This window comes from Coptis chinensis, chromosome 5 (assembly GCF_015680905.1).
Source record: "Coptis chinensis isolate HL-2020 chromosome 5, ASM1568090v1, whole genome shotgun sequence".
Lineage (NCBI taxonomy): Eukaryota > Viridiplantae > Streptophyta > Magnoliopsida > Ranunculales > Ranunculaceae > Coptis > Coptis chinensis.
In genome coordinates this window covers 87682523-87695798 of record NC_141460.1, presented here as the reverse complement: position 1 = coordinate 87695798, position 13276 = coordinate 87682523, and the positions used below count along the sequence as shown (strand labels likewise).

General features: G+C 35.5%; 2 protein-coding genes across 2 annotated transcripts; one reads left to right on the top strand and one right to left on the bottom strand.

Annotated features, from left to right (window-relative positions):
* The first annotated feature begins 497 nt into the window (after positions 1-497).
* LOC147499747 (uncharacterized) lies at positions 498-3777 on the top strand. The gene is made up of 4 exons (XM_086563528.1): positions 498-590; positions 920-970; positions 1613-1825; positions 2164-3777. The coding sequence occupies exons 1-4, from the start codon at positions 498-500 to the stop codon at positions 3775-3777; spliced, it is 1971 nt and encodes a 656-aa protein (XP_086419654.1).
* A 1544-nt stretch (positions 3778-5321) lies between these two features.
* On the bottom strand, positions 5322-8242 carry LOC147499746 (uncharacterized). Its single transcript, XM_086563527.1, has 8 exons — positions 7832-8242; positions 6944-7708; positions 6684-6851; positions 6505-6603; positions 6192-6341; positions 6018-6100; positions 5763-5845; positions 5322-5602 (listed from the first exon to the last, which is right to left on the bottom strand). The coding sequence occupies exons 1-8, from the start codon at positions 8240-8242 to the stop codon at positions 5322-5324; spliced, it is 2040 nt and encodes a 679-aa protein (XP_086419653.1).
* Between the last annotated feature and the right edge of the window lie 5034 nt (positions 8243-13276).

Genomic DNA, 13276 nt, shown 5'->3' with positions numbered 1-13276 from the left:
ACAAGTTCCGCTTTACAAATACAATTTTCAAAGAAACACCAACATTTTGAGCAAGTTTCAACAACTATATACCATTAATCAAATTAGGATACCGAAATTAAGTTTTACAAATATAATTTTCAGCCACTAAACACCAAAATTTTGAGCAATTTTCAGCAACTATATACCATTTATCAATATTTCAATTTAGGGTTTAAGGTTTAGGGTTTAGGGTTAGACATCTCGATATTTCAATATTTCACCCAATTATTTTAACATAAATTCAATATTTCACCCAATTATTTCAATAAAAATTCAATATTTTGCCATATTGTTCTTAACTAATATACACTTTCAAAATACACAACCTTAAATACAACTACACACCATCAAAATACAAACCCTAAATACAACTACACTTTTCTCTTTCTCCAATCATCTACATCCATATTCTTAACTCAACTCAACTTTCCTCTACTTCTCAACTCTTAATATCTTCACCTCTCACCTCATCTCAAATGGAAGAGCCATCATTACCCAACTCTCATATGGGTGATTCATCACAATATAACAACCCATATCTCAATGTTGAAGAAGGACATAACAACAATGTAATTTTTTAAAATTTGTTTTTTGTTTTTGTCACGGTATCTTAGTACGGAAGTTTATAATTTGAATGTTGGCGGGAAATTTGTATGCAATTAAAAAAAAAGGTAGGTGGGGCATTGAAGAAAGGCATTCAACAAACTCACGGTAACGAGATACCGTTTGTCAAAACCATTTTCGGTATCGCGTTGCTATATATTGTAGTATTATTCGGTATCGCGTTGCTATATATTGTAGCATTATTCGGTATCGCATTGCTATGTTACCGATTGTTTCCTGATATTCCTGATAATAAACAAGTTCATTTAATATTAACATTTTCTTTTCATTATAGGATGCTTCACAGCTTGTGGTGGATGTGACATGCAAATTTACTACAGAAGAGGTATGAGTTTACGGTTGGCTTAAACTTTGAATTTTGACAAAGAAGTATTGATTGGATTTAATGACCTATTTACATGTGTCACAAATCTTCAGTAGTTGAAAAGAAATGATAAGTTGGGCACAAGGTAGAGGAAAAGAAATAGGAAATGTTGTGATTATTAAAAGTTCACATCAAGCAACCGGAAATAGAGTACCAAGGGTGATCTTAGTTTGCAAGTGTGGTGGAAGCTATCGGTCCCATAAGAAGGCAGAAGAAGCAAATAAGACTCTAAGAAAGACTGGAACAAAAAAAAATGGATGCCCTTTTGTATTAAAAGGAGAATTTCAACGAAGAACTTCCGATAGTTGGAAAATCATTGTTGTTTGTGGTATTCACAATCATACCTTGTCAAAGACTCTAGTGGGCCATTCTTATGCTAGTCGACTTACCAAGGAAGAATTCAATTATTTGTGTGAGCTTAGTAAAAATGGTGTAAAGCCTAAGGAGGTAATGACTTCCATCCAGTATAAGTTTCCAAACAACTACTCACATGTGCAACAAATCTACAATGCAAGATACAAGGCAAGATTGATTGATATGAGGGGCAGAACACAAATTCAAAAATTGTTTGAGGTACTACAAGAAGAAAAATACTTGTGAGAGGTAAGATATGACGAAAACACTAACGAGATAAAGGAATTGTTCTGGGCTCATCCGGACACAACTCGATTAGCTATGTTGTTTCCAAGAGTGTTTATGATGGATGCTATATATAAAACCAACAAGTATCGTTGGCCATTTCTACAAATTATGGGAGTGACTTCTACATGGAAGTCATTTACGGTGTATCAAGTGTTGATGCAAGCCGAGAAGGAGGTAGATTTTACATGGGCATTGAAGAAGTTTCGCGACTTACTTGGTGGCGAGACCCCGTCAATGATAGAGATTTAGCAATGATGAAAGCAGCTGACATAGTGTTTCCAAACTCATATAAGCATTTGTGTAGATGGCACATTTCCACCTGTGTGCTTGCAAAATGCAACGATTTGATTCCAGATCAGAAGACGATAAATCAGGTCGAAATCAAGTGGGCTTGGGTGGTAGCATCACACACGAAGGAAGATTTTGTCAATAGATATGCCTCATTAGAGAAATATTTGATGGCTCGGTTGTTCCACTCTCTAGTTTCTTATCTCCGTGACACTTGGTTGCAGTATAAAGAACGATTTGTAGGCTATTGTATAGACCAACACCAGCATTTTGGTAGTACGACTACCAGCAGAGTCGAAGACTCTCATGCTCAGCTAAAGAGGTCTCTAGGAAAGTCATGCACCCATGATTTTCTAGGTATGTGGTCCTTAATCCACCCACAGCTAAATATCCAAATGACAGAAATCAGAGCTTCATTTGAGAGAAGTTTGATACAAACTAAGCACGAGCACCGGATTCCATTGTTTAGTGAACTCAGAAACCTAGTTTCAATGAAGGCATTGGATTTGATTTTTAAAGAGATGGAGAACCACATGGAAGATGTTCGAAAGGATGAGAGTAAGTGCCTACATCTATTACGTACCACCCACGGATTGCCTTGTGCACACGAACTCGTTGCACTTGATAGAGAACAACAAAGTATTCCTTTGAGAGCAATTGATGGCTTCTGGAAAATTTTATCCGATTCTCCTGATATATCATTTGGTGTTGGTCCCGATTATAGACCTGCTATGGATCTTTTTTTAAAAAGGTTTAGAAAATCTTCGGAAGACCAGCAGAGGATTTTGGTTAGGAGTGTTATGGAGCTTGCAGTTCCCGAATCTACATGGATAGAGCCGCCAAATGAGGAAGCCATAACCAAAGGGCGTCCGAAGGGTAGTAAGAATGTTAAAAGAAAGCTTAACACCGATGATGAAAATTCCTCTAAACGTGATCCATCCGGTTTTGAGCATTCCCAACATGAACATGAAGAGTTTGTCGAGTGTTTCTCTCCTAAAAAATCTAAAGCTCCAAAACCATCTACACCAATCGAAAAGCTTTCTCCAAGATCATCTACACCAATCAAAAAGCCTCCTCCAAGACCATCTCCACCAATTGAAAAGCCTTCACCAAAACCATCTACACCAATCGAAAAGCCTTCACCAAAACCATCTACATCGCTAAGGAAGACTAAACCACCCACATGGCCATCTACACCAGCTTATACCGTACATGATCCTAAATATTATAATTTAGATATTCTGGAACAAATGCACAAGTACATTAAAACGGTGAAAGATGTTCAAGGTGATGGAAATTGTGGGTATAGAGCTTTATGTGTTGCGTTGGGACGACCACAAAGTGAATGGCCATGGATGAGAAGTCAGTTGCTAGATGAGCTTCACAACCACCTTGCATTTTATACCTCTGTCTTCGGTTCATTTGTCGGAATCATGTTAGAAGAGATGTATCATGAAAGCGGTCCCGCCCCTCCAAATAAATGGATGAGTATGCCTTTTGTTGGATACATGTTCTCGTCAAGATTTGATGAGGTACTTGTTCATTTAGGGAATCCCCAGTGCTATTGTATCCTCCCGCTACTATCCCCAGCAAATCCGGAGAAAATGAGGAGAGTTTTGGGCACAACTCATGTGCATGGATGTCATTATGTAAATATTGAACTTGTAGAAGCATGTCCCGTTCCTCCACCAATGAAGCAATGGTGGCAACATCGTGAACCGTTAGCGACAAGTTGGGCTTTAAGGCTAATGCCAAGGGCAGTGGCATTTGGGTCATTAGGCATCCCCCAAGTTGTAATAGAAGATACCTATGATGGAACACCGATAAATATTGATTAATGAAGGGGCTTAGTAACCGGTTACCGTTTTACAAATATAATTGTTAGGAACCGAACACCAAAAGTTTGAGCAATTTTCAGCAACTAGATACCATTTATCAAATTAGCAACTCGATACCGAAATTGAGTTTTAATTTCGGTAACTGGTTACCACTTCACTATTACAAGTTTCAGCAATTGAACACCAAAATTTTGAGCAATTTTTTCAAATTAGGGATACCGAAATTGAGTTTTAGTAACTGGTTACCGTTTTACAAATACAATTTTTAGCAACTGAACACCAAAATTTTGAGAAATTTTCAGCAACTAGATACCATTTGTCAAATTAGCAACTGGATATCGAAATTGAGTTTTAATTTCGGTAACTGGTTACCATTTTACTATTACAATTTTCAGCAATTGAACACCAAACTTTTGAGCAATTTTCTCAAATTAGGGAGACCGAAATTGAGTTTTAGTAACTGGTTACCATTTTACAAATACAATTTTCAGCAATTGAACACCAAAATTTTGAGAAATTTTTAGCAACTAGATACCATTTATCAAATTAGCAACTGGATACCGAAATTGAGTTTTAATTTCGGTAATTGGTTACCATTTTACTATTACAATTTTCAGCAATTGAACACTAAACTTTTGAGCAATTTTCTCAAATTAGGGAGACCGAAATTGAGTTTTAGTAACTGGTTACCGTTTTACAAATACAATTTTCAGCAACTGAACACCAAAATTTTGAGAAATTTTTAGCAACTAGATACCATTTATCAAATTAGCAACTGGATACCGAAATTGAGTTTTAATTTCGGTAACTAGTTACCACTTTACTTACAAGTTTCAACAACTAGATACCAACATTTTTCAGCAACTAAATACCAACATTTTGAGTAATTGTCAGCAACTAAATACCACTTTACTAAGCTTTGAACAGTAAATACAATGTCTTCAATTTAGAATCCCATATGGTGCGGTGGTGCCTTTGCAAGTCATAGTTGCAATCTTACAGATAGTGCAAAACATAGAGTAACATTTTGGTGCATAAATAAACAGAGTTATATACATAGATCTCAAGCTTAAAACCTCCAAACACAACAATATAAAATTAAATTACCTACTGCCCCACCATCCAAAAACCCAAAACTAGATCCATATTCCATACTCAAGAATCTTTGTTTTTTTTCTACCATTTAAAATTATCATAATCAACAACTTCTGAATACGTAACAGATCTAGAATGCTGAACAATTGATCTACCAATATTTTTAATACATTCTACTTTCTGCTTCTCAGAATCAGCAATAAAATACATAGTCTCAGCATTAGTATGACAACTCAAAAGCAATAAAAGATTCTCTGGTGATTACCTGAAAAAAAAAATAAACATAGGTACAAGTAAGTTGCCATACAAAAAAACAGCATCGGGTAGTTTGCTTTTGAGTCTAAAACACAAAATCATATAATATTTAATAATAAATCATATAATTGAATCTGATAACAGATAAATGAACTAATAGTCGCAAATAGACTTGCATACTCTTCCATTACCGATCACAAAATCCTATACCTCTTCACCCTCAATCCGTCATTCCGCAGCAAAGTATTGATCGCAAACACAAGGTATTCATTGTGTAAACTATAAATGTTCATCAAGATTTGAGCAGCCAATTTCGAACATTCCTTATCAAAAAAAGCAATTCTATCTCTATTCACAAAACTCCTAGCTGGATCCGGATTTTTCTGAAATGAAGACAAGTTAAGTTTCAAACCTTCCCCAGGCTTACTACCACTCAGAGTAGCCGGTTGTGGCCACTCACCAACATCATCTGACCCTGCTTTTAGCCACTCATCTAAAATCAACATAGCTTCTCAAAAGGAAGCATCTAGTTTTATTATCAAGTAAGGTTTTAAACTGAACAAGAAACTTATTGCTCTTGTTTTTTTTTATTAAAGTAGCTTCAAGCCATGAGTCTTCGTATCCAACTTCATTACTTGATACTTCAACTTCTTCACCTTCCTTAAGCTCTAAAATGTAGAACCAGAGAAGCAACATCGATACAAATATAGTAGCAAAACTGAAAATGTAGAACCAGAGAAGCAGATAGCACTTAGGAGCAACAAATATTTTTTTATGAATAGGCTAAATGTAAAATCAACTTGCCACCTCAAAATTGGGTAAGTTCAAGTTTAAGTACTTACCATCATCAATATTTTGATTGCGTCAGTGCTAAAGCCCTCTGAAAGTACTCCCACTTCTCCGAAGGAATTTCACCTCCTCCAGAAGACATACCGACTTCTAATAGACGACCAATTTCATTAACAATAGCATTCTGCAAAACATAAATCAAAGTCACTTCTAACCTTAAAATAATCTCAAACAAAAAATAAAATCAAAATTAGTTCAACTACATTTGAACTTACCCAATCACAAGGAGGTGGTCTATATAGGGTAATGTAAGGAGGAGGATCACGAGGGTTAAAGTTCACAAGGTAAGGATGACTGAACGCGTTATACCAGTCCAAGTACGTATCCACACAATCCCATGGAGTTTGAGAAAGAGGTACTCTATTCTGTGACCGTATAATATAATGATCCCGACACTCCCGATCTTGGGTCACAATTCCATACTAATTTTTCTAGTTTTGTTTTTCGATGATGAGAGATGGAGACGGGTCTTGACGGTATACATTGTTGGATTCTAAACCGACTTAACACCCTTTCTCCAAAATATACCTCGTCTATGTCAAAAAAGCATATACCCCCATTGTAAAATGTAATATCCTCTAACGACGGGCAGACGTCTCGAACGTTTTCGTATGGATTCCAAATTACCTATCAAGTTCAAAATTAAAATTAACAAACAAGATTTCAAAAACTATGTGTATATAAATAAACTAACAAACTATGCTTACATCATGACGTGTCATCTTATCCATCATCAACCTAAAATGCTTCAATGCCCCCAACGGATCGAGATAGGTTGACATGCCATTTGCCCATCGCATAACACGCCGCAATGTATTCACATAATTCATGTTCGGGGGAGGGCTAAACATTGGGAAATGCTCATATATCCATGCCTATAGTTATTGCAAAAAAATTATAATTTTAGTATACACTTGTGAATGCAAAAACAAATTAACAAAGTAAAAATAAAATAAATATTAATTACCTGCAAAAGAGTCATAAACACTGTACTCTGTCTTTTCTTAGCTTTTGTCGCGACCCCAAGGTTCTTGTATATATATGCCAACACTGCTGCGCCCCAAGCAAAATCTTTGATATCCTTGAACTTCATAAGTGCTTTAAGATACACAACTGGAACGGCAACTCCGGACTGGTCACAGAACACAGTACAACCGAAGAAGTACAAAAGGTATCCTCTAACGGCACATTCAATCTCTTCCTCACTTGATCCTTCATCTGTCTTCTTCTTCTTCTTCTTCTTCCCTTTTCCATTTCCTTTCTCATTGTCTTCTTTTCCATCGTCTTCTTCTTCTTTTGGGTCTTTCACCTTCTCTGCCAAATGTTTCTTAAGCACTTCTAGCTTTATTTGTGTGGCGCTTCCTGGCATTACTTTATCAATCAATGTTTTTTCTAACCCAAGACCTTCAAAGAGAAAGGTTTTCGCCTCAGCATTCGATATTTTCAACTCACCAGACACTGGTTTTCCATTGATAGGAAGGTTACAAATTTGTTTGACATCATCCAGGGTGATGGTCATCTCCCCAAACGGAAGATGAAAAGAGTTGGTCTCCGAATGCCATCTTTCAAAAAAGGCACAAGGCAACACCGGATTCACATGCCTATATACACCAGACACCAAACCATGTAACCCGGTTTCTCTCAGCTTCTTGTGGAAACCTTTACATTCATTTTCCAATTTCCATTGATCCAATTTGGCCAAGTGTTGAATGCACCTTATAACACCACGCTCCTGAAATAAAGACAACGTGAATTACGAACTCATGAAAAGGAAACGACGAACAACATGAATTACAACTATTAGTTAGTGGTTTATAAATACCAAAAGATTTAATTATCAATGCATTTAAATTACCTTTCCAATCCATACATCGCAAGCCACGTGACATTTATAACCATACAAAATGGAGGAGTCCGTAGGACCACCACAAAACTTGCCTTCGTTAGCCTCCAAGTCTTTAGTTTGAGCTTTACCTTTTCTTTTTTTATTCGCTTCGACCTCCTCCATTTCCTTAGACTGATCACCATCACTTTCATTTTCACCATCATTGTCGACATCTTCTTCTATACCCTCACCATCGACAGCTTCTTCCATACCCTCACCATCTTCTTCCATACCCTCACCATCATTATTGTCACCACTACCATCCCTAGCCACAAGATGAGAACTATTACCACCATCTACATTTTCAGTCTCATTGACATCCATACGAATTTCACTATTTTCCGCTTCAACCTCGTCATAATGGGTTTTTTCAAAATCCATTGCTACTTTTTTGTTCTTCCTTCGGTTTGAAGCGGTCGGGGGGCTTTTTTTTTTTTAAAAGCTCATCATTACTAACCAATTTTAATTTCATCGATCATTATCCCGTCTGGCTGGTTATCTTTGTCCTTGCCATTCCTACCAATTCTATAAAATAGCACTAAAAATTAGCGGCATGGTAAAAAACTATTCATATGACTTCAAAAGTCGAACCACATTTCCACACATTGAGATTAACATAAAAGCTCTTATGCAAAAATCGTAATTTAGCAGGAATCAAATACAAAATTTAGCTCACACTATTAGTGGACTAAGAAGAAATGTACATACCTTGACAGAGTTCCTTTTCCTCGACAAATAACTTCCCTGAAACGAAATGAAACAAGTGAGTGATCAAACACCCAAAAAAAAAAAAAAAAGAATTGCAAAAAAACAAAGTACTCTTTTGTTTCAAGACTTCTTACAACAAGTTAAAATAGTGAGCACCAACTCAAATTTTGAAATGTACGAGACTAACATATAGAAATGTATCCATCCCTCCTTTCTTTTGTCTATAATTAGCCAAGTCAAAATGTATCCAGCATATAGAAATGAAAAACATATGAGAATACACAAGCAATTAATTGTGCAAAGTTAGGATTCACGCAGAAACAAGTTAAACAACTGAAACCCTAAATTCCAAACCATTAATCAAGTTAATTAATTGGTTTTTTTTATATCAAGTTCGAAATTTTAATGGGAATGAAGTTCGAACCATTAGCAAACAAATTACTTGAGAAGACGGGTTTGGTGATTGGTGATGTGAAAGAGAAGAAAGTTTTTTTTTTGAGAGAGAGAGAGGTTACCCGTTTTTTGCAAGTTTTTTTTTTTTTTTTTTTGCGTTGTTCTAGATGAGTTAGAACTGTTGGTAACCGAGGAAAGAAGTCGCCCAGTTACAAGGAGCATGCCCCTCTAATTTTTTAGTGAACCGGATATATTTTCTGGTAACAGGAACCGGTTCTGGGTTGGAGAGTGCCCTCTTAGGAACCGGGGCATGTATTTAACAGGGACCCTCTTTTTATTTTGGAAAAACAATTATTTTATGTTTTTAAGCCAAAAATTAAAGAAAATCTAAAGTAAAAAACATCAAAATTAAATTCCATATTTTGTTGACTGAATTAATATGAGAACCTTGTGATTGCGTATGATAGATGATTCAGAAGCTCCATCCCAAATAATAATAAAATATCTAAGTAGGTTCTCAATGCAAAGAAAATAGAGTCAAACATTTTTTAAGGTATTTTTTTTTGGGTTTTTATGTATTGGTCCTAGTTGAAAATAGGAAATTAGACATTAAGGACTAAATAATGTCTAATTAGGGATTGGTCCTAGTTTCGTTTGTGGACAAATTTGGCCGTGACTAATCTGTTATTTTTTTTATGATGTCCGGTATCGATATTATTTAATACCCAAAATACCCTGGGATTACCCACTCGTGTATTTTTGAAAAAAAAATTGAAATCACATGATATCCACAAATAGTCATTGGGAGTTGTCACCTTCCTTATTCACCTATAAATACAATTATTCTTCATGACCTTTCTTCCCCAACACACTTCTTCTCCATAATCCTTCTTCTTCAATATCATTCTCACAACCAGCAAGTTGGTACTTGAACAAAGTATAACAAATTACAACTGGGTGGAGCTGATGTGGAAGTCTATAGGGCACCAAAGGTATGTTCATGCTTTCATGGCAGAAAAGTAGGACTTAAACCTAATTTTCTAATTTATAGGTAGGACTTAGACCTAATTTTTTAATTTACAGATTTGTCAACTTTGTGAGCAACAAGGGCACAAAGCACTATCATGCCCTTTTGAATCATAGATGCAAAGAGCCTGGGTGTAATGGCATCATGGAAATTATTAAAGGAGGTGATGATGAGGGTAATCTGGATGTGATGCTTCTCAAGTGTGACTATGATGACTGCAAGGGAGCTGAGTATCTCTACAAAGATAACAAGCCCATGGTCCCTGAAGAGAGTAAAGCTATGTTTGTAATTGTGTGTGATAACTGTGAGAAAAAATGCACATGTCTTGTTGAACTACTATGAGATGTACATCTCTTATTGAAATGAAATATACCAACTGTTATTATCTAAGTTAATTTCCACTTAAACAAGTGTGTGATATCTATATCTAAACTATTGTGCACGAACCTAAATACCAACAAGCATTTACCATTGCACATAAAACAACTACAAAATCTGCAAAATACTACACATTTCTTCCAAAACACCAAGTTTGCATTAACTTCTTAAACCATTCATTTGTCCAAAATGCTAAAAACAAGTTGGTAACTTCATAAACCAACACATTTGTCCAAAAAAGAAACTAACTAATAACACAAATCCAATTAGCTAGGTCTGACTAAGTGATGGTGGAGGAGTTAAAGACTCTTGGTTTGATGCTCCTGAAGCTTCAAACTAGCTCAACCAACCCTTTCCTGTGGATCTAGCTCTTTGTTGCTGCCCATTTGGGGAGCATGTTGCTACCCATGTGGTGGAGCTTGCTGCTGCACATTTGGTGGAGCTTGTTGTTGTACACGTGGAGGAGCTACTTGTTGCTGCTGCTGGAAATGGCCTTGTAGTTCTTCATCTTGAATGATACTTTTCTTAGCTGTTATAAGATTGAAATGTCAAAATCCAATAAGTTGGGACAAATATATAAAAACTATGTTCACTTTTCTTACCTCTCTTCTTTGGCCTAGTTCCATTCTTCCTTGCATCACATGTCTTTGTATTATGATTTAACTCGATCACCACATTTGCCACATTTTCTTAAGACTTTGCTAGTTGCTTCAGGTTCATCTTCATCTCTGATTTTGTGCTTTTATGCCTTCCTACTTGGGGTTTAAATTCAAGAGGGTTTACCAAATCCTCAGGATCAATCTTGAAAAAACAAATGAAGTTAGCAAAGAAATGAACTTACTTACATGATTGAAATATTCACATATAAATCAACTTAAAAAAAAAAGAACACTTACTATTATCTCCCAATCTTCCTGATTGTCAATAGGATATACGTGACTATGATAAGTTGACTTGAATGCCTCTCCTATAAAGTATTCACTACAATACCTACTCCATTTATCTCTTCTTTCTCTGATCACACATACTGCATGAACACAAGGAACTCCTTACATCTGCCAGATAATGCACTCACATATCTTTTTCTCCAAATCTACATAGTAATACTTCTTATTTTTTGTATTTTTAGCTAAAAATATATGATTTGACACCCCAAAAACTTTATACTTGTTATACTTAGCTTATCTCTTCTTGATAATATGAAGAACTATTGGAACTACAACATCATCATCACCCAACTCCCTAGACACCATCCTCCTTTCATACATGAGTTTTACAAGAGAAAGATTATACATGTCTACAAACTGCACTAAGGGCTTGTATCTCATTTTAAGAATCCAGGAATTAAATGACTCAGAGAAATTATTGGTAATTTCATCATAGTTACAAGTGTGGTCAAAGTAAGCTCTAGCCCACCAACTTTTTTCTTCTGAATCTAACCAATCAACAGCCTTTTGATAAGTCTTCACTATAACACCTATTTTCTCTGTAAATGAAGTTATTTTGTACTTTCTGGTTGAATCCCATGCAAATTTCTCCCACATATCACCTTTGAAAACTTTCTTAAATTTTTTAAACATATGTCTAAAGCAAAACTTGTTGACATAATAATGTGTTATTAGTTACAAATGTTACTTAGAGTCTAGTTAATCAATAAAGGAAACAATATTACCTATGGTTAGAGTCTGGAAAGTATGCATGCATAACTGGTATTAGTCCTTTTTGTTTGTCTGAGATGAATGTGAGTTTTTCCTTGTGCTGATCAAGGTAAGGTTTTAAAAGTTTCAACAACATTTTCCAGTTGGCTTTGTTTTCACCTTGACATATGTATATGTCAATTGGGAGCAAGCCATTTATTGCATCAAGCCTAATAACAGACAAGCAACACCCACCATACTTGCCCTTTAAAAATGAACCATCAAGACCAAGAATTGGTCTACACCCTTCCAACCACCCATCTATTGATGCCTTACAGGCAATGCACACACATACAAACTCTCTTGTATTCTTAGTACATAACTATCTTGCAATACTCCCAGGATTTCTGTTCTCAAGTTGCCTATAAAGCTTTGTCAGTAAGTTATACCCTTCCTCAGAAGACCAATGATGGATGCCCTTATCTCAAATTATGGAGAATTTATCCCTAAACCTACCTTGGTCATGAAGAAACCAAAAAGTAAAAGTAAAAGCAAAAGCAAAAGCAAAAGTGAAAGGGTGAATTGTCTAGTTTGTAATGGAGAAGGGCAAATCTGTAAATGGCAAAAGTAGGGGTATATAAACAAAAAGCAAAGGAAAGAGACCTCATCCATTGTCTTAGGATCCAAACCATTTGGTTTGTTTATTTTCTTGTCTTATTTTTCAATTCATGTTTTTAATTTCTTGTTGTTTTATTTTATTTCAATCATCTTGTTATTTTATTTTCTTTATTTCAATCAAACTTGTTACTTGTTCTTTGTTTCAATCTTAAATCTTGTTTGCTTGCTTTTCTTTCAATGTTTAAATTAATCTTCTTTTCATGTTTTCAAGTCATTTCAATTAAAAAATCAAAGCTTTCAAGTTCATTAGCTTAGAACCATTCTAATCCTACAAGAGTCTACCTTTCTTATTCATATCTCCCTCACTCAAACTCTAAACAATTTAGGATGAACCTCAACTTCTAATCTAAACTCTTTTGAAGTATACCCATTACAATATTAAGCTTCAATTATCCTCGGCATTTGTCACAAATTCCTCTTCAAAATTGTCACTCTCATATCCTCCAGTAGTTTCACTCATCAATGGCCTAAAATTTGAACTATATACATATTCATCCCCCCATCTCCACTTTCAGATTCTTCTTGTTCAATATCAACTTCAACAAATTCAGATATATTATGTGAAATTACAGATACTGCATCATCAATTTGTGA

Coding starts and splice junctions, on each gene's coding strand:
- LOC147499747 (XM_086563528.1), top strand. CDS start 498: ATGGAAGAGCCATCATTACCCAACTCTCATATGGGTGATTCATCACAA. Junction 591..919: donor AAGAAGGACATAACAACAAT/GTAATTTTTTAA, acceptor TTTTCATTATAG/GATGCTTCACAGCTTGTGGT. Junction 1,826..2,163: donor TGATGCAAGCCGAGAAGGAG/GTAGATTTTACA, acceptor ACTTGGTTGCAG/TATAAAGAACGATTTGTAGG.
- LOC147499746 (XM_086563527.1), bottom strand. CDS start 8,242: ATGGATTTTGAAAAAACCCATTATGACGAGGTTGAAGCGGAAAATAGT. Junction 7,709..7,831: donor GCGATGTATGGATTGGAAAG/GTAATTTAAATG, acceptor TCTTTATTTCAG/GAGCGTGGTGTTATAAGGTG. Junction 6,604..6,683: donor ATAAGATGACACGTCATGAT/GTAAGCATAGTT, acceptor TGAACTTGATAG/GTAATTTGGAATCCATACGA.